The following is a 19,883-nucleotide window of genomic DNA, read 5'->3' as shown; positions in this document are numbered from 1 at the left end:
ATCATTGCTGGCACAGCACAATGGCAGTAGGCTACAGCAGGTTCTGGATTAGTGGGATGTTGTTGGATCAGTTCACAACAGAGAAAAACTTCTTCGCCCTACAATTTGTTGGAAGCAATTACCTTTTTATCATAAGTAGGGGATCTTGCGTAGCTGCCCTTCGATCCTCTCAGGTGAATAATTAGTAGGCTGCATGAGATAACTATTTAGGTAGAGATTACTTTTGGATTCTTTGGTTTTTAAAGCTCCTAGTCAGTTCCATGTAGCCCTTCCATAAAGTTATAAAATCATTTTATTAGATGTGGGGATGTTTGAGTTCTTCTCTTTGAAAGCAAACATCTCACAGAATCTTAGAAGTTTCCTAGAAAACTGTGAGATAGATTCCTTTTAAGTCTTGCACGCATCTAGCTGCAGGGGAAAATGGATTTTAGGACTTTATGTTTATTAATTATGAATAAACTCAAATGGTTCTTCCTTGGTGAGTTTTATAACTTGTTTAATATTCTCCCTCCCTCTCCCACTGTATTTTTGAGTAGATTCCTGCTTCTAATCTTTCTTCTAGATAACTTTCTTCTGAGAGGCTATGCAATATAGAACGTATAGGGATAGAGCTTCTCATTGTAGAAGAAGCCTTTGCAGGGGAATTGTTTCTTTACCCCTTTAAACAAAACAGGTAAAAATGATTTTTCTAAAAATATTGATGCAGAATGGCTGAGGTGATGACACTGGTTTTGGTTTGCTCAATTTTGAGAGGTGTTTAGGAGGCCCTTCACAAGTTAAATGCTTTGTGGCACTATTTAATGAGGTTTGTATGTCAGACACTGGGCTGTAGGATTATTATTTTTTTTCCTGCATTTGGAATAAAAGTAATTTCATGTCTCTTATTTTTGACTCTGGTCTGCATCTTTTTTTCTCTTTTAGTGGCCTCAAGCAATCTGAAGCAGAGTCCTGCTACATAAATATAGCGCGAACACTTGATTTCTATGGAGTGGAATTGCACAGTGGTAGAGTATGTTTACATTGCAATATTTCACTTGGATTTTTTTTTATACACCTTTTTGTAGATATATTCATAGCAGTACAAACAGTAGCATTTTTTGGGGGGGAGGAGTACAAAGGAAAGGAAATGGTCAAAGTGATCAAAAATATGAACTGTCTGTGCTCATAACAACTGATAACAACATCAGGAGAGGCCACTTATGAGACCATTGTTAAGATATCTTGATTCAAATGCAATGGTTGTGGGTAAGTAATCTAGAACACATAAACAAATTTCTTATGTTCTTGTCTTCTGACAATGTAAAAAGTTACCCGTAAATGTTAAGTAAGTGTCTTCTTAAACCTGACGTTGTCTAGATTCATTGTGCATTGCCATCTCTGTCACGTTTCTGCCATACTGAAGAACCCTTTACTGTCACACTTGAGATTTCTGTGTGTGCCCTTAACTTGACCAGTCTATTCCTTTTAATTTCTATTGTAGCCCAGTATTTTGGTAAGCAACCAAAGTGTGCTGGACTGCTCTCTGTGGGTAGCAGTGTCTTCTGGAGATACCTGCTTAAACAGCACATTTCTGTTTTCCAGCAGATTGTTTCATATTTAATGACCTGGAGCTCAGGATGTCAGGCTGCTGGTCATGAGCCCCTACTGTGCATGACACCAAGCTGTGTTTAGTATAATCTAAATCAAACACTACAAATTTGAGTGAAAGCCTTCTCTATTCCAGGCTGCTAAGATGCAGACTGTCTTGCTAATATTTCAGTCCAAATTAGTATTTTTGTTACAATTCATATATATTTTTTTTTAATAAAGCCTATGAGAAAAGTAATAGCAATGCATTTTATAAGAGTGGACATTCCTGGCATTCTGTTCTGGTAGATACTCTTTCATTTGCTAAGTGCTTTGCCTGTGCTGCAGCAGCCCTACAGATGAATGTTCATCCTTTGGTCTCATCTGGTAGCTCACGTTGGCTGTAAACATTTTTCTGATGTTTGAAACAGTCTGCTGCAATGGTCTCTGTTTCTGAAGTTTGCGGTGAAGGTTGGATGTCCATGCCTCCCCGTGCTTTGGCTGAGGCTACTACATTATACGCCAGCTTTAGCAGAGATGTTTGGCATTCCTCTTCATAGCCTCCCATGCTTAGTACTGCTCTTAAATCACTCTTCCTATTTTGTCAAATTCCAGTGCTTTGAACAATTGCTAGTAAGAGCTAGTTATAAAACTGTCTTTTTGAAAGGCTTTTGTCTCTGTGAATCCTTATGATTCAGCTCTTCCCTTGCTGCTAAAATAAAGTCTTGGTCCTCTTAGATATTCTATATGGCAAAGAAGCCAGGTAACAACTGGGTTTTATACTAATGGCCAAAAGAAGCTGGTGCAGGTCAAGCACTTTGCAGAAGTTGTGTGAGCATTTTTCTAGCGACCAAACATGACACTTGCAGTAGTGAATTAATCTGAGTTCAGTTTTTATCTGCAATCACTTTTACTTTACTCTGAAGATCAGCCTGAGCTTTTAAAAGTGTTATATTCTAAATTGAAATACTATTAAGAAACTCAAGAGGGTGAATTTAATACCTCAAAACTAAGAATTTAGGAAGCCTCAATAAAATCTCCTTTTTGCACTGTCATCTGATGAATAATTAGTCTGATATTAACCCATCTTTCATTTTTATTCAGAGGAAGGGAGCTTGTAGAAAACAAAGGGAAACTTGTAGAACCATGCTATTTCCACATCTATGAAAGTCCAGATGACAATCGTAATTAAAAAATGACTCAGTGTTTAACTAAGAAGATCCCTGGCACGATCGTTTTTTTAGCATTATAAGTACTTTTTTATGACTATCTCTATAAAGAAATAGGCAAAAAGAAAAGCATATGTGTGATAGGCAATTCTTATTTGTGCGGTTTAATGGCACAAATGTTTTGAAAGGGAAATGACTGCACATCTACATCTTCTTTCTATTGTAAGACCCTATTTCTTTGCTAGTTCAAGGTCTTATTTTTCTTCGTTTCACAAACCTGACTTGTTTAACACAACAATTCATTTTAATAATATAATTAATTATAATAAATAGCATGGAAGATTTTGGACAGAGGTGGGAGGGCAATTTATTCTGGCACAGCTTCTGGAAAAAAAAAGAGTAGTTTTGGCCTAAATAATCCCCATTAAGTGTTTAGCTAATCCTATTTCTGCTGAATCACATAGTTTTTCTAGTTTTTCTCCTAAAGCTGTTTTCCTTCAGCCTATTGATTTTTGAAAGCTGGAACTTGGAGTAAGCTTCACATGCCAATAAAACAGATTTCTGCCCCGCATTAGGTTGGCATTAGCATGGCAGGGGCAGCTAAATTACATCCGATTCATCTGCTAAAGCGCCTCCGTTTTCTCCCAATTGTATTAAAATACATGGATGCCAGTTTAGGATTACTGTAATATGCTGACACAACTCTGGCAATCCAGGAGCCTCTTCAGATGGACATTCAACTACCTCCTGCAGCAGCACTCTTTGGAAAAGTGGGGCAGTGGGTATCTAGGGATTGGTAATCGTTTCAGTTGACTCTGCACTACCCAGAGATTAAGCTTATTTGGACAGCAACCTACATAATAATTTTCCTATATTAAACTCTCAGAAATAGAATCAATGTCTCTCTCATCTTCTCAGTATTTGGTGCCAATGCACTATTTATTAAATAGGTTATGCTCTTTCTCCGTGAACTGCTGTGGTATTTCACTGGAGGTTTTTAAACTGTGTTGCAAATTGAGTTCAGCTTCATTCGGTCATACACCTGTATCATACTTTTATTCAACTATTTTTAAAGGATTTACTGTAGACTTTCCAGTATTTTTAGACTGTATGGTGCATGGTCTATCTTTCTTCTACAGAAGAAAGGTCTTATTCTTCTGTACCTCAGGAAGAAATAAGGATTGGATGTACAAGACGACTGTGTATTAAATGAGCACAGAGTACCATCTAGAGGAGCAGCTAAGCTACAGAAGGCTTTAAGAGAATCCGTTACCTTTGGCCATCTCTTATAAAATATTCTGAAGCTACTTTTGAGTCAAACCTGGTATTTTAACCAATGGGTTCCATGTTTACATGTAGATTTATGCTTATATTCAGCTCTGATTAGAAACTTGTGTATAATGTACTAGAACATGTCAATCATAATGAAATGTAACTTCTGTAACATCGATTTAAATTTAACTTCAAATGCACCTTTCAGCTTCCACTCCCCACTTTTTGTATACTCAAATCCTCACTTATATATAACTATTTATTCTCTCTTGTCTACCTCACTAGACATAATGCTGTTGTAAACTTATGGATGAGTTTTTCCAGTTAAGCATGTTAAGCTAATACACAGTTTCTTGTTTTAATTAACAATGGATTCAGTTTTGTTTATCAAATTTTCATATACACATGCATGTTCCTCTAGCATACTCCCATATGCAGAATTGTAGTCACCTCCTGCCCAGTCTTTGTTGTCAAGGTCTCTTTGAAAATGATGAGGAATTATTTCTTTTGTCTTAGAATAAGATAATTTGTGTCTGGTTTCCAAAATTGTGCCACTTAACCTGGTTGATCTTGGAAAGTACTTCAACTGATTTCCCATCACTGAATTAATGTAAGGGCTTGAAACTTTAGTCTGATGCTGACCTAAAGAATATCTAATGTAGTAAGATGAACATTAACGCTTGTTTTAATGATTGAAATACCTAGCAGGTAGGATCAAAGGAAAGACATGCATAAGAATAAAAATCCAAATAAGTTGATTGAATTCTTGCCTCAGGAATTATACTCTAAGTATAGAAAACTTGAAAATGAATTTATAAGTAAATAACTGGGAATAACACAAACTACATCCCTGTTCTTACATTATTTTTCTCTTGCAGGATCTGCATAATCTAGATCTCATGATTGGGATTGCATCCAGTGGAATTGCTGTATATAGAAAACTCATCTGCACAAGCTTCTATCCCTGGTAAATTCCTTTATTAACAAAAAATTACATTTAATCTTTTAAATAGAATTTCCATTTGCTTTAATGCTTATTCCCAGGAAGCCTACAGTACACAGATTTGTTCTTTATAGGGCATGATGGTAATTCCTTGTGCTGAGAGAAAACTTAAACCTGTTGCCTAGACTTTTCAATTCAAAAGGCTTTTGAATTACTTGCTTTATGTGAAGTCTCGATCAAGTCCATTCACTTAGAGGTGTGACTATATCATTAGGAGGACCTTGTGGTTTTAAAGATTTCTACTGTTGTACCCAGACACATTTCCTCACATAAGTTGCAACAGTTTTTCTGGAGAATGTATTCAGTAAGATGATATAATATTCTTAATCGTGACAGGCAAGTGCATTCCAGTGGGTTGTACTGGCTTTTTGCTCAATTGTTCAAAAAGGTGCCTGTTAGCAATATTCCTTAAATGCACAAGTCATTCCATCCATTCATTGTGGTTCATTATGGATTAACAGGCATTTCTAGGAAAAAGTAATAAGATAGGTTTCAATTTGAATTTCAGTGGAAAAATGTACTGCATAGTCTCTGGATTTTTTTCCTTTGCTGTGAGTTGTCTTTCAACTCACTTGAGTATACTGTAGCCATCCTTAATACATGTCAATAATGTTTTCATACAGCACAGTAGCATCTTGCATTTATCCATCTCTAATGCACACTAAAGCATAGAAGACTTCTATCTCTCATCTTTATGCCCTGAGCTTTGCCCTTTCATATGTCAATCTCTCAGCCTCTTTAAACAGCTGCAGGTTTTTAAAATGCTCAGCTGGAGGCACATTTTCTGCCTTCTGCAGGTCTTGTTTGTAGTGTATGCATTCAATTTCTTTTTAGACATCAAAGCAGGATGCATCTTGGTACTACCTGGAGTTTTAATGCATGTTGGCTGTGTTGAAGGTGTGCAGCTAAGGAGACTCCTTAAGGAACATTTTAAGCAGTAGAACACAGAAAACATTCAGATAATTGAAATTGTATTTAGTCATCTTATGTAACACCATTTGTAATAAGTAGCTCTTCCTGTGAACTGGGAGAGCTTCAGCATAAATGTGGTGGAACTCAAGGTGGCAGCAGACACCATCAGAGCGCTCTTTCCAGCACAGTAAGTAAAATACTCTGCAGCATTAATGGATGACAACAATACAACTGTGCCATATGGTGGTAGTCAAAGGGGACCAAAAGCTTTCAGGAATGGAGGCAGTGAGAGTGTACTGTCTTGGCAAAAGGAAGGTTTTCCATCAAAGAGACTTACGTAAGAAGCTCACTGATCAGTCAGAGGCAATGCAAGTCAGGATGGGTTTATAAAGTACATTTGGATTTAACACAGTGAGCTCTGGGAAATTATTCTTGGGGTGCTTGACTGTTATGTTTCCAGGTCTTTTTGCAAGTAAAATATCTTAAAAATATATGAGCTCTCTGTTTTATATCAGCAGCAATTAAGATTGTACATTAAATGCTATTCAGTGTATGCAGTTTCTTTGCTTTGAAAACTTCAGAGAAACTGCTACAGGAATATATGCTACCTTACTAGTTAAAATCAAAACCCCACTCAACCAAGTGTTACATAGAATATGACAAAAACTTCTGAATCTTCCTTGAGCAACGTATGAGACATACAGTTAAGAAACATTTTTGCTTCAGGTCAGAAACTACCAGCTGGTAACAGCGATTGCCAGGACAGAACTGCCAAGATGATCAGAAATGAATAACTCTGCCCACTAAGTGACAAATCTGCTTTGACCCTTGTGAATGGTGGAGGAATACAGGAGCCAAAAGATTTATCGTTATCCCTAAGTTTCAGCTATTGTATACTTTAAAACTTAATGGCAAAATTCAGTTAGCTGCATAGTCGCTTGGACAGACTATTGGTGAGTGATGGGGCAGCTGAGCCACTAGTTGGAATAGGAATAACTGCATTCCATTCAGCTCATGTTCTGGATGTGGCACCTTCAAGTACTCGTTAAATCTAAATCCTTCAATACCTTAATCTCTTCCTTTTTTTTTTTTTTTCTTTTGTGGCTTGTGCTATATGCGAACATTCCCTTGACTAATAGGCAGGGTGCTGCAAACAATTTTGAGTTAGTGTTAAATAAAACTGTCAGATTAGTAACTGTTCTTTGTCACCGAATTAAAGAGGTTTAGTTGTGCTTTAAGAAGGTTGAATAGAGTTGAGAGGCATAGTGTGCGTAGAGGAGAGTCAAAATAAAAAGACTTAAAGCCCTGATTTGACATGAAGTGATTATGTGGCCATGCAGTTGTTTTTAAAAAGTGGGGAGAGATGAGAGAGTTCTGTTATTTTTAGATGTTGTCCACCTTTTTGTTGGTTGGAGGGTTTTTTTGCTTAGTTTGCAAGATTAGTTGTTTGTATTTTCTGTTTCTGCTGGTACTACATTAGCTAAGAACAGGGAGTGACAGCAGCTGTGTAAGCTGAGAGCAACTCCAAACACTCACTCACTTTTTGAAGTGTGAGCTAAGCCAAGAAGCGTGGAGGGAAAGAACCGGTAACCCAAAACTTGAGCAGTACTAGTTCAGCTAGAGTGGCACAAGGATTAAGATGGATGGATTTAAATTAGTTCCACTTCAGTAAATAAACTGAAAATTGATATGGCTTACTGGCGACATGGGAATACAAAACTTTTGTATATACAGTACACATCATTACCACTGGAAGCAGCAAGTCAGATGGCACAAGTATTTCCAGAAGGAGAAGTAGATATGATTTAAACCTTCCATTAACTTGCACAATTTGGTTGCAAAGAATGCTGTGGATGAAATTCCTGTTTCTTTGTGGCTCTATAATTGACAGAGATTTTTGGAAATGAGCATGCATTTGGTTATGTAGATAATTTAGATGAATCTTGTTTTCTTGTAGGAACATTCCTGGGCACCTCGAAGTTTACTTAATTTAGCAAAACTGCTAAGGATATAATTAAAATGGAAAGTGTTTAAGCACCAATTGCAATGTAATTCTAACCTTAAAAAGTCTTTTTCATACAGTGTATACATAGAAAAGACATGTTCAGTTCTGCTACATAGTTTATGTAGTATTTTTATGCAGTATTAATAAGTGAAAAATACATTAACACTTGCATGTTTTATCCTTCAGGTTTGACTTTAATTACAATGTTTTAGTTGTTAATAAAAGTGAACTGTCTTTTAACATCCTAAGTCAGTTTTGTGAAGTCTCGGAGAAATTTCAGATACTGTATGACCAACCTTGTCATGTCATTAAGGTCTTAAATTTTGTTCATTTAGTCACAGTTGTCATATGATTCTTAAGTTATACAAACTTGACACGTTTAACATTCGTACAGCTAGTAAAGGATGTCATCAAGTTTTTGCTGCAAGAATAGATTTGGTGGGAGAGAATTGCTATGAGAGCTATTTAAAGAGGAAATGAGGAAGAATCTTAATTTTAAAAAGACCTTTCCTTCTTTGCTATTTTTTTTCTTGAAGTTTCTTGAATCTATATACCACTCAGTGCTCAGGAGATGGTTGCATATTATTTACTGAATATTTAACAGCTGTAATCTTTTAGACTGCACACAGTATTATTTTTAATTGCTTTTTTTCCCCTCTAGGCATTATTTAGTATTTCATGGTCTGTCTCTCTCTTTCAGGGTGAATATATTAAAAATTTCCTTTAAAAGGAAAAAGTTTTTTATACAACAACGGCAAAAACATGTAAGTAGTCATTTCACTTTGTTTTGATTAAATGGTTGTGTTCAAATTTTTGGCCTTAAAATACAAACAATGGAGGGCTGGATCTGTAGGTGCTATGTTATGATAACTTGCTTTTGAAATTCTGTTTCGTTAACTTGCCCTTGCTATCATGGTCCTTTTTATGCTTATTCTGCTTCCCATTTTTGTTTCCTTTCCAACATGGAGTACTTCAACCTTCAGTCTGTTGGACCGTGTCCTTTTAACGCAGGTATATTTACCCCTGCAGACTTGGGGGAAACACAGATGTTCATCCTCTCTCTAGATTTAGTAACCTAGCATTTTTCTTGCAAGTAACTGCTGCTCTTTTCCTGGCTCACTGTGCCCTGTAGAGCACCTTACGGCAGTGAATCTGCTGAACAGCTGCTTATCCTGTCTGGGAGAACTTTGTGAAGTCCCCTCTGGTTTTGAGACTCAGAATTCTGGGGGAAAGGAAGGTACCTGGAGGAAAGGGGAGCTCTGCTGCTGACAGATACGAGATTGGGAACGGGTATAGTGCATAACCCAGTGAACACAGATTGCTAGGGAAGTCTTTTTTGTTTTTGATTGATTGATTGATTTTCGGTGGTTGTTTTTACCCCAAAAGGGGAGCATTTTTTTTATATTTTTTTTTTCCTTCCCCCTAGATTGGGTATCTTGAAAACTTAAGGAGTGTGCATACATGTACACATTCTTGTGTCAGGGCTCCTGTGTAAAGAAAGTTGAAATCTGGAGGTATTGCTGCTGCACTAATGCGTGGATGTAGATGGGGTGCACCAATGATAATATTTTGTCTTTTGGGTATTGTTACCTACCAGCGAAGTGTCTCGAGTTTTTTTCAAACCATAGGTTTCAAAACATTATTTGTATGTAAATTTTTTTCAGTGTGTTCAAATATGTTTTACTATGTAAAGAAATGAGTGAGTAGTAAGTCACTACTTGTGAGTTGAATTGTATTACGTGGTGTATTTGTATTACATGTACAAGTATCACTTTCTAGATTTGAGATCTAAAAATTCACTGATTAGTAGTGTTAAATTCTAGGTATTTTTCATTATATGCACTGGGAACATAAACAGGAGGAGAGTTCTGAGAGTGATTAGTAACAATGAGTAGTAAAATGAGGGTACTTACAGGATTTTAGAATCTGGAAGAATGAGGTGCCAATTAGTGACATTCTCTGGACTTTAGTAATGAACACACATTTTAAAGACTTTGTCAAACTGAAATTCTCTTTCTGGAGACCAGTGTCACCTTTGAAAAGAGCAGCATTTTTTGAAGTTTGATCATTTGAACTTTTGTTAAATGATGACAGGTCAAGGACCTTAATTTTTTATTTTTTTTTTTAACTAATCTCCTCTTAGGTAATCATAGTTCTTTACTTTATAACTCATTGAGATTACAGTAATGCACACCGTGTCCTGCTTAAAATTCTATAGCACTGTAGGAAAAGTAAGGTCAGCCACATGACCTTTCACTCTTTCTCAGTAAATATGAAAAAGCAGACCAGGTGTGCTATTAAGTCTGTAGATATAGTCATCCTTGTCAATTATCCCCCTTTGCTTGAAGTTTAGGGCAGCAGTCCACATCCCTGCAGTCCTTTAATGGTTCTGCTTTGAACAGTCTCCTGTTGCAATGTAGCGGGAGCGAGGGGGCAGCTGGACTACTGCTGCTTTTCTCCTAAATGCTGGGTCACTTGAGTGGTTTCTGAAGACAAATGTCTGAGGCAGTGTCCTCTTTTTCTTGGAAGTGCATAAGGAAATAGTTAAATAAGGCTGTAAGGAAGGGAGACAGAAGAACGTGGGGAAAGAAGAGCAGATACTGCATATTAGTTGTCAGGTTTTAATTCAAGAAAGCAACAGTGCTATAACATCTCAGAATTTTGCATGTTGTATGTAGATTTCTTTCCAAAATCTACAGTTTTTAAAGGCTGTGGATTTGCAGTCATCTGGGATACGCCATGTTTCATTGATTTATTCTCCTCATTTTCCTTGCTCCTTTTTTTTTTTCATTTCCTTACACCACTGTTTTGAAGAATCAATTTACCTTCTCTCTCACTCTTCATTACTCACCTCCTCTTTTACCATCCTACTGCTTCAGTCTATTGATCAGCTCCTTGATAGAAGTCTGCAATATTTCTGTTTCTACTGAAGAGCTACATAAGGACCGGGAAGCAAGACTGATGAATCAGTGAATGTCTGATGTTTTAAAAGCTCGTGATACTGAGACTTAAAGGTGTAAGATTTATGGTAGGAATAGGAGCTGTGCTGATTTACAGACAACATTTTAAAGCTTCCAAAATGGAACTTTATATCAGATGTGCTTATGTAATGCTTAAAAATAACTGCTCCTTTTTTACATTTTAGCATATATTTTTTACTTCCTATGCTGTAGACATTCCCAAATTCTCTGTGAATGTAATAGGCATTAAGTTCAGAGATGAGATGAGAGTTCTTCCTGATGTTTAAATAGCAAGACGCACATTTTAGCCATGTTCTCTTTTCCTTAATGGCCACAATTTTTTCTAATCCTCACTTCTTGAGAATGACTAAAATAACATTCTTTAGGAATTTGTGTTGAGAAGGATGATAGGCACTAAATCTGTGGAACCCATTAAAACCTTATTCATCCTATAAAATAGTGAATTGATTTAATGGCATGACTTGTGAGGTGGCCTGTTAGTGAGCCAGATAGTTAATAAAAGTTTTTTTTTTTAATTTAAAAACAATATATTTTTCTAAAACTTCTTAAAAGTATTTGTCTCAGTATGTGTCTATATTTAAACTCGCAGCCCAGTTAAAAATATTTGGGAAGATTCTGTGTCAACAGTTGGGATAAATGCACTTGTGACCAAGATTTGCTACTCTTTTCAAACCTAAATTTAAACATGGAGAACTAGGTATACTTAATTCCTTACCTTTATACAATGGCTTTTCAGTGTAATTGAGATGTTCAGATAAGCTAATTTTTATGCCTATTGAAAGACCAGTGCTCTAGACCAAAAAAATCAACCCCGAATATTTCCTTTAATTTGTTATATAAAACACTTCAAGAGGTATTTAGCCAACAGAGTAGGTTAGAAATGCTTTTTGTCATTAAAGCTTTAAGTGCTGTGTGCTTTTTATCTTGCAAGAAATTCTGAGTTAAAATTTCACAGTGCCTGCACACATTATCTTATATAAACTAATTAGAAGTAACTGTGGTGAGCTGACAAAGATGAATTGGTTCCAGCATGCTTGAGGGTCAAAGAGAGAACCCTACTTAAAAAATAAAATAAAAATGTTTCTTGTTTTAATAGACATAGGAAGAACACGCCTGATAGATTACAATCAGTTAAACACTTCGTAATGCCTAAGTGGTATTAAGGGGCAAACCCTTTTTAGCTTTCTCTTGTGATTCTCATTGTTTGCTGAGTTTTGCTTTGTTTACAAAATAGAGAATCTGTAAGTGAAGTCATTGCAGTAGCTCAAGTGTTTTGCACAATGTGGTGTTGATCTCTGATGCCTGATATTTAACAAATGTTACAGAGAAAGAAAAAGAATACAAGGAAAACCATTTGATTATCCCAGCCAAAATGGTCTGTAGTTTCATTTTATTGTTTGGTTGTGAACAAACAAAAGGACCATGCAACTAGAAATTAGGATGTTGTCCAGGTGGGACACTGATTTATTGCTGAAGTCTGTGGAAAAGAGTTTTATTAGGTTTCCAAGTCATTTAATAAAGAGGCTTTACAACCCAAATCCTGACATTCTCCAAAGTATGAACTAGAAAGAGAGCTTTACCAACATGGCCACCTGCCTAATTATATGTTGTGATATCAAAATTAAGTCATAATTCCAAAAAATAGCTGCAAAGGATAAACGAAGTTGCAAGCTTGCTGTAGTTTTTTCACTGAAGTGCTGAGATCGGATAGCAGTGAACTCAGGTATCCCCTTTCCTTGCTTATTACACATACCTTTCTCCTCTGTGCTTTACACTTTGTTCTGCTTTGTTTGTGTTAATAACTGCATTAGCTAGCCAAAGCTGTAGCTTGTGCAAAACTCTCTGGAGCACTGAGACCTGCAATAGTTCAACAAGTGCTGTAATTGTCCAGCGCATAAATGTGGGTGGTACAATTATGTTACACCTGTGTACCACTGAGCACTGAACTTGCAAGTTTGTATAGGGAGACACAAGCTTTCCATTCTACTTCCTTTTGATCTCCTTATTTTGACCTTGTGTTATCATCCAGAAAACAGGATTGGATTTGAAAAGCAGTAGCAGCAGCTCTAGTCCTTCAATTGCTTTTCTTTCCCCAGAAGTTAACATCTTTAGTATCTTCTAAAAGAATGTAAGGCAGATGCTTTTTGCATTCTAGCTCTTGAAACAACATTTATATGAAGTCTTATGTGAAGAGTTTGAATTCAAAGATAGATATTTTTTTTTCATTTCTACATTGCACCCTTAATAAAATGGTTAAGAGATTTGTTTGTCATAGAAGGTCAAGATCTGACTGGAAATCTGAAAATCTGCTTAGCTGTTTAGTATTACACTTACATATGCAAAACCTCTGGCACTCTAGACTTAAATATTTCATTAAATTAACATTGTAATGATCAGGAACTGATTGTTAATGATTTTAATGTTGCTTACACTTTTAAAACATTCACTGTGGAATTTTGAATTTTGTATTCTCACAGGGCTGTTTCATCCACCTCCAGCTCAAAGCCTACTGTATGATGAATTTTTGTTTTCCTAAATGTAGTTCGCTTATTTAGGCTAAAAGTAATTTCATTGTTATTTATATGATAGGTTTATGACCTTGTTTGCTCTGTTTGATCTGCTTCTGTGTATTGAAACATAAATTTTCTTACATTACAGAATGAGTCCAGAGAGCATATTGTTGCCTTCAACATGTTAAATTACAGAGCATGCAAAAATCTGTGGAAGTCTTGCGTAGAGCATCACACATTTTTTCAGGCAAAGAAGTCGCTACCTCATGAAAAAAAGATACTGTCACATTATTGGACTCTGGGTTCTAGAAATCCAGCAAAGTAAGTATTGTGTGAAAGCATGTTTTACATTGTAAATGGGAAAGGGAGGACTTGTGTCAGAGATAGCTGAAGTTGGAGTTGCAGAGCTCAGATCTGCTTACCGCTGCATTGGACTTTGTAAACTGTTGGATAAATTATGTATCTTTTTTTCCCTTTCTTTCCCCAACATGTTTTCATTACAGTGGAATATTCATAAGAAGTTATTGAATATAAGTATGTTTTACTGGTATTTTTTCAACTTGCCTTTTCAGTTTAAGGCATAAAAACACTTGAAAGTAAATATGTTATGTGGCTAATGATCCAATAAGACAGTTTGCAGAACAGATTTGTTTTGAACTGTTTACTCCTTATTGTTATATACACAGTTTAATATGTTAGTACCATGCTCTTCAGAAACTGCCCTAATTGAGTACCAGGATGCCAATTAGTGACATGGAGATGAATATATTTTTCCCATCCAAACATTGAAGATACCACTGTCATGACACTTCTTATTGTTTATTTGCTTTGTTGACTTCTGCTAGTCATTGAGCTGGTAGCTTCATAATGGTAACACAGATCTAGTTCCTGAAAAGTCGTACTTCAGAGCCTGTCATATTGCATGAAGTTAGGATTGACTCTTCCCATATGCACCATCTGGGCTGGAAGTCTTACATCATTATCCTCTCTGAGGATAATGGTTTTGGACAGTTCTTTAGTTCTTTGGTTATCTGTACTCTGTGTAGACTTTCTAAAAAGCTGCTTGTTTTGATGTTTTTTGGAGAAGTGTTTTAATTTTCTCTCCGTTATTTTTGCAGTGTGTTCACTTCACTGTTGTTCCTTTTATTTAATTTGTCTGATTATCTTTTTCATACTTGGGCATAGATTCAGATTCTAACGGATGTCATCATGCTTCAAGTAGCTTCCCAGACTTTGTGGCTGGATTTTCATATTCTCATGTCTCTTTTAATACTGCATAGATTTGTAGCAAGGGAGGGGACTAGCATTGCCTGTATATTAGGGCAGTAAAGCCACAAGGGTTGTCCAGCCACAAGAATGTTCATAAAATTCTGTTTTCCACTGGAGTGGAATTTCCATATTTTTACCTTGTAGTAGATCATACTAAGTGTTTAAACATCTGTATTTTGAGGATTAGCTCCTTTATGGGTTGTTATGAACTTGTTCTTCCGATGCTGATGGTATTGAGGAGGTGACTTTCTCAAAGCTTTCTCTAATGGTGTATTCCTGTAATGGACATGTCAACCAACGTGGCATCATTCTGGAAATAGTATATATATATTGTTAAAGTGGTTCTGCACTCAGTTAAGCCACTAGTGAAATGTCTATAATCTTTTGCCTATACTTGAATAGTTTTGTCAGACACTATTGGTTTGGTGCCAATATAACATAACACATTTCCTGTTTTCCCCTCCATCTTCTTGAACACAATTAGGTTAAAAATAACTCTCAGAGATGGTTATTTTTACCCACGTTTTTAATTGGCATTGTAGCAGGGATGAACAGTTTTATTGCCACGAGTAAGGGACAGCTAATGGCTCTGTGACTGAGGGATAAGAACAGGGGACTCTTTAGAACATGAATTATGAAATTGACTTTCAAAACATATTTTATTTCATTGAATTTTCCTATGCAAAATAATTAACAAGTTTTTATTTTTGTTTTCTTTTCAGGTCTGTAAACAGCCAGTACTGCAGAAAAGTCATAGGTGGGATGGTTTGGAACCCATCTATGAGGAGATCTTTATCTGTTGAGCATTTAGAGACCAAAAGCCTTCCTTCTCGATCCCCTCCTATTACCCCTAATTGGTAAATCACGTTTCAGCCTTTACCCTCCCTTCCAGCCTCCTACCTTTTCTAATTGTATGTATTCTAGCAGACTAGTTATGTAGTGCCTACGTACACATTTAAATATGCTGGTATTTTGAGAATAGATATGTTGACAGCAGAAGAGTGGGTATCATTTACCTCCACATTAGCAAAATTTTTGATGGTGTCTGTAAAAATGTTCTATCCAAGTTATGATACTTTGTTCTGGATAGGTGGACAAACAGATTAAGAAAAAATATGGGTGGGGTGGGGGTGGAGGGTTGGATGACTGCAATAATTTCTGCCCTACCTGAAGACTAGTAATAAGTGGAGTAACAACCTGGATATATTAACAGAAGCACAGATGGTAGATCAAGGAAGTGAGTTATCCCCATTTTGTTCAGCATTCATTAGACCTTCATCTAAAATGCTGCAACCAGTTTTGGGCCCACCAATTCAAACAGGACTGAGCTCAGCAAAAGCCAACAGCTACCAAAACAGTTATGGGGCCAGAGCACTTCCTCTGTGAGGCTGAGATTAGGTATTAGGAAACAATTCTTTATTATGAGGGTGGTGAGGCACTGGAACAGGTTGCCCAGGGAAGTTGTTGATGTCTCACCCGTAGGAGTGTTCAAGGCCAGGTTGGATGAGTCTTTGGGCAACCTGGTTTAGTGGAATGTGTCCCTTCCCATGGCAGGGGGGTTGGAACTAGGTGATCTTTCAGGTGTCTTCCAACCCAAGCCATTCTATGATTCTGTGACTATAACTTCAACAAGTACAGGCAGTGTTTGGGGGTAACATGTCTACTGAACCTGGCAGCACATGATCACCTAGCATACCATAACAATTTTTTTAACTGATATATCCACTATTTAAGATGAGACCTGCGCACCTAGCATAAAGACTTTAGGACATAGATTGCAGTAGGATTGAAATCATCTTGAAAGAATTGTACATGCTATTCAATTACAACCTACATACCTGTGTTAATGTTCCTTTTTTTTAGGCGGAGTCCTAGACTACGTCATGAAATTCGTAAACCACGACACTCGTCTGTAGATAACCTTACAAATGAGATTACCTATATTACTGAGACAGAGGATGTTTTTTATACGTATAAGGGCTCTCCAACATCAAAAGACAGCGATTCGGAGTTCTCTCAGAACCGTAGTCCACAGAGGAGGTAAGACCTTCAGCAAACAGTTCATTGCCTATTTTGATTTAAAACCAAAACAGCTTTGGCACAAAACAGTCATAAGTTATAATATTAAAATTCTCAGTAGCTGAGTGCTCAGTAGAATTAAAGAAGACATGCCTGTTCGTACCTGTAATATCCCATTTCCAAGTAGCTTCCGCAGCCCTTTCTCACCTGTTGCAAACTTTCTTTCTTTTGGGGAACCTTTATTGAACTCTTAAGAGTTGATTTATGTTCCCCATTATCAGTTCCAGCTGAGTTGAAAGACTTACTGCATTTGATTAAACATGCAGACATAATACGAGCAGTCATCCATCTTTTTCTTTCTCAGAGGAACTGTAGATTGCCTCTCTGAAGGCAGTCTCTTCTTTTCACCTTCAGCTACTTTGCTCTGTGCCAGTTGTTCTCCCTTGTGGCAGCCTAACCACTGCTAGGTTTACTTCCAGGGCTTGAAGCTCCTATCTTTGTGCAGTGATTATATGTTTGCTTATATATTATATTCAATGTATGTCTTTCCTATTACTTTATTCATGAGTAACTTCATATTAATGCAATGTTAACTTAAAAATAATAATAAATGTATCAAGGCATTGATCGGTCAATTTCAGAAAGAAGACAGAGCTACTTTGCAACTTTCAGATGGGAGAATACTGTGCATTAAAATGCAGCTTCATTTATAATGTTATAAAAGGAAAACAGTTTCTGGTGGCCCCTTGTAACTCAAAGGCATGATGTATTTTGAGCAGCAATGTATTAGTGCAAGTTGAGAGGAATAACCTATCTCTTTGATGGTGTGCAACCGCTAGCTGTGGCTGCAAACCCTGGACATGAAGCGTTTTCATTGTATTTGAAGACAACGTTATTGTTATTACTACATCATAGCAGAGAGGTTTCTATGAAAGAACTGAAAAATTAATGTGTTGTATGCATATTTGGAGCTTGTCACTGTGGTTTTTGAAAATTTTTTTCTCTTATTTTTATTGGAAGTCAGCGGCACCATAGTACTAGTAATATCAGTAATAGCCATAATAATATATGTGATGATGCCTCTAGATGTTATGAACAGTCATAGATATTAAACCACATCTTTCCTGTATTCTGACGTGCACAGGCAGATTATACACTTGCAGAAGTAGTTTTAAAATAAAGTCAATGAGAGGAAGATCGTATGAGGAGATGATGAGTATAGAAGTTGTAGACAAAAAAACAAAAAGCCACTCTGTGTGACTGTGACTGGTAGATTGTGTCCTGCCTTCAACGTTCTTGTTGTTTTTATTGTTTTTTCTTCAATTTTCTTTTTAGTTTTCTTCCTCTGCATTTTTTCTCCTTCCTGTTTCACCTTTCCTATGTCTGCTGAGAGTAGAGGGGGAAAGCCTGTTTTTGAAGGTATTTCTCCCACTGAAAATAAGGCATTCTAAAGTTGAAAATAGCACGTTGATTTCTTTTCCGAGCAGTGAAAGATTCTGCTGTATCACTCACTCTGGAGAAAACTATGTTATAGAAAACTAGGTTTATATGAATTAGTAAGTTATTCCCAACATATTCTTTGTTTTTTTGGAATATTTATAGTATTTGATACTATGCAGAACTGCAAAAATGCTTGCATAAATCTGATGAACTGTTAGGCTTTTGTGAAATAAAATGGTCATTAATACCTCAAAAATTGAGGTCAAATATACAGTAACCACACAAATCAAAAAATGTTTCTTCTCTAAACTGAAATTTTCAACAGTTTATATTAGTCCACATTCTGATTTTTATTCTTATATGTTCTTACTTTAGCCATTACTTGCCTCATTCCATTTGCTGAAAGATAAAAAATAAAATTAAGTCTGTATGTGTGGACAAACCTTTCTTTCTCTGAGTGCTTTATTGAAAGAGCTATCTACCAGCTAAATCTGCTTTATAAGAAAAAAGCTTAACTAAAAAAGGGTAGGTTTAGATCAGCTTTAAGGAAGCAATTCTTTACTGTGAGTGTGGTGAGGCACTGGCACAGGCTACCCAGAGAAGCTGTGGATGCCCCATCTGTGGAAGTGCTCAAGGCCAGGTTGGATTGGAGCAACCTGATCTAGTGGGAGGTGTCCCTGCCCATGGCATGGGGTTTGGAACCAGACGATCCTTCAGATCTCTTCCAACCCAAGCTGTTCTATGAACTTGTGGTTCCTTAGTATCAAGTATAGACAAACATTTGTCCTGGACTTCTGGCACAGTTCAGGAATATTTAGTTATTAACTAGCAAACACTGTGCAGTGTACTGATAAATCTTTTAAAGCTATCTTACCTATTTTTGCTGTGCTTGTCTGTAGTAGATTTGAATTGACGTGATTGAAACAGGATTTAGAAAAATACTGAAACTGAAAATCTGTCATTGCTTTTCTTGTAGAGGAAGGCCAAGAGTGTCTTCTTATTGTCCTGACATTGTCTTTAGATTGCTCATTTTTCTCCCAACCTGCAGTATCATGTTATCAAAAAAGGTGTTAATTAATACTGATTATAAACGATGAATATGTTTGATGTGAAGAAATAATCCAAAACAATGTGGAGAGTTACTAGCAAGCAACTGTAAGACAGTGATTTTTAATCGCTAAATTATTAGATCTGGAACCTTGAATCTTAATCATATGGCTGCCTTTTTTATTATGAAATATGTTTGCATCAGTTTCATTCACTATCTGAAGCTCAAGACTGTTCAAGATGCAATTAGCACAGCATATAGCTATTTATTTTTCAGACTGCCGTGAGCGTTTTAGGGATAGGGGGAATGGCAGAAAGTTATTGCTTGTTTTTACTTCAGACCCTGGGTAATGTTTTAAGTCATTTTCCTCAAGACACAATTACCTTCAAACTGTTCTGTTTGCTTTTGGGGACACATTTATAGATAAAACTTGTGTATCAAGACTTGTGTACTTAATCCTTCCAAGGCATGCTTGGAATCTTGGTGGACATTGGAGTTTCAGAAGATAATGTTGCTGTCAGAGTGTATAAACACGCTCTAATTTCCCTATAAACCTTTTTTTCCTCCTGACAATACCAAGTATAATTATTTTTAATTGATTTTTCCTTGCTGTATTTAATCATTTAAGGGTGATTTAAGGGTCTTAATCAGTCATGTTCTGTTTTGTTTCTAAAAACCAGTACAAATTA

General features: G+C 36.5%; 1 protein-coding gene across 7 annotated transcripts in view; it reads left to right on the top strand.

The window, feature by feature from the left end:
- The window catches only part of PTPN3 (protein tyrosine phosphatase non-receptor type 3), a 163,842-nt gene that overhangs the window by 93,081 nt on the left and 50,878 nt on the right, over nucleotides 1–19,883 (top strand). For 6 of the 7 annotated variants that reach the window (XM_068671158.1, XM_068671157.1, XM_068671159.1 and 3 more), the window contains 6 exons: nucleotides 922–1,009; nucleotides 4,886–4,974; nucleotides 8,628–8,691; nucleotides 13,567–13,739; nucleotides 15,410–15,544; nucleotides 16,551–16,727. In XM_068671158.1, the coding sequence (XP_068527259.1) occupies nucleotides 922–1,009; nucleotides 4,886–4,974; nucleotides 8,628–8,691; nucleotides 13,567–13,739; nucleotides 15,410–15,544; nucleotides 16,551–16,727 (726 nt within the window). The remainder of the gene's footprint in view (nucleotides 1–921; nucleotides 1,010–4,885; nucleotides 4,975–8,627; nucleotides 8,692–13,566; nucleotides 13,740–15,409; nucleotides 15,545–16,550; nucleotides 16,728–19,883) is intronic. The other variant, XM_068671163.1, reaches the window with a different exon arrangement.

This window comes from Anas acuta, chromosome 2 (assembly GCF_963932015.1).
Source record: "Anas acuta chromosome 2, bAnaAcu1.1, whole genome shotgun sequence".
Classification (NCBI taxonomy): Eukaryota; Metazoa; Chordata; class Aves; order Anseriformes; family Anatidae; genus Anas; species Anas acuta.
The sequence above is the reverse complement of the archived record's forward strand: the minus strand, read 5'-3'. Positions and strand labels throughout refer to the sequence as shown.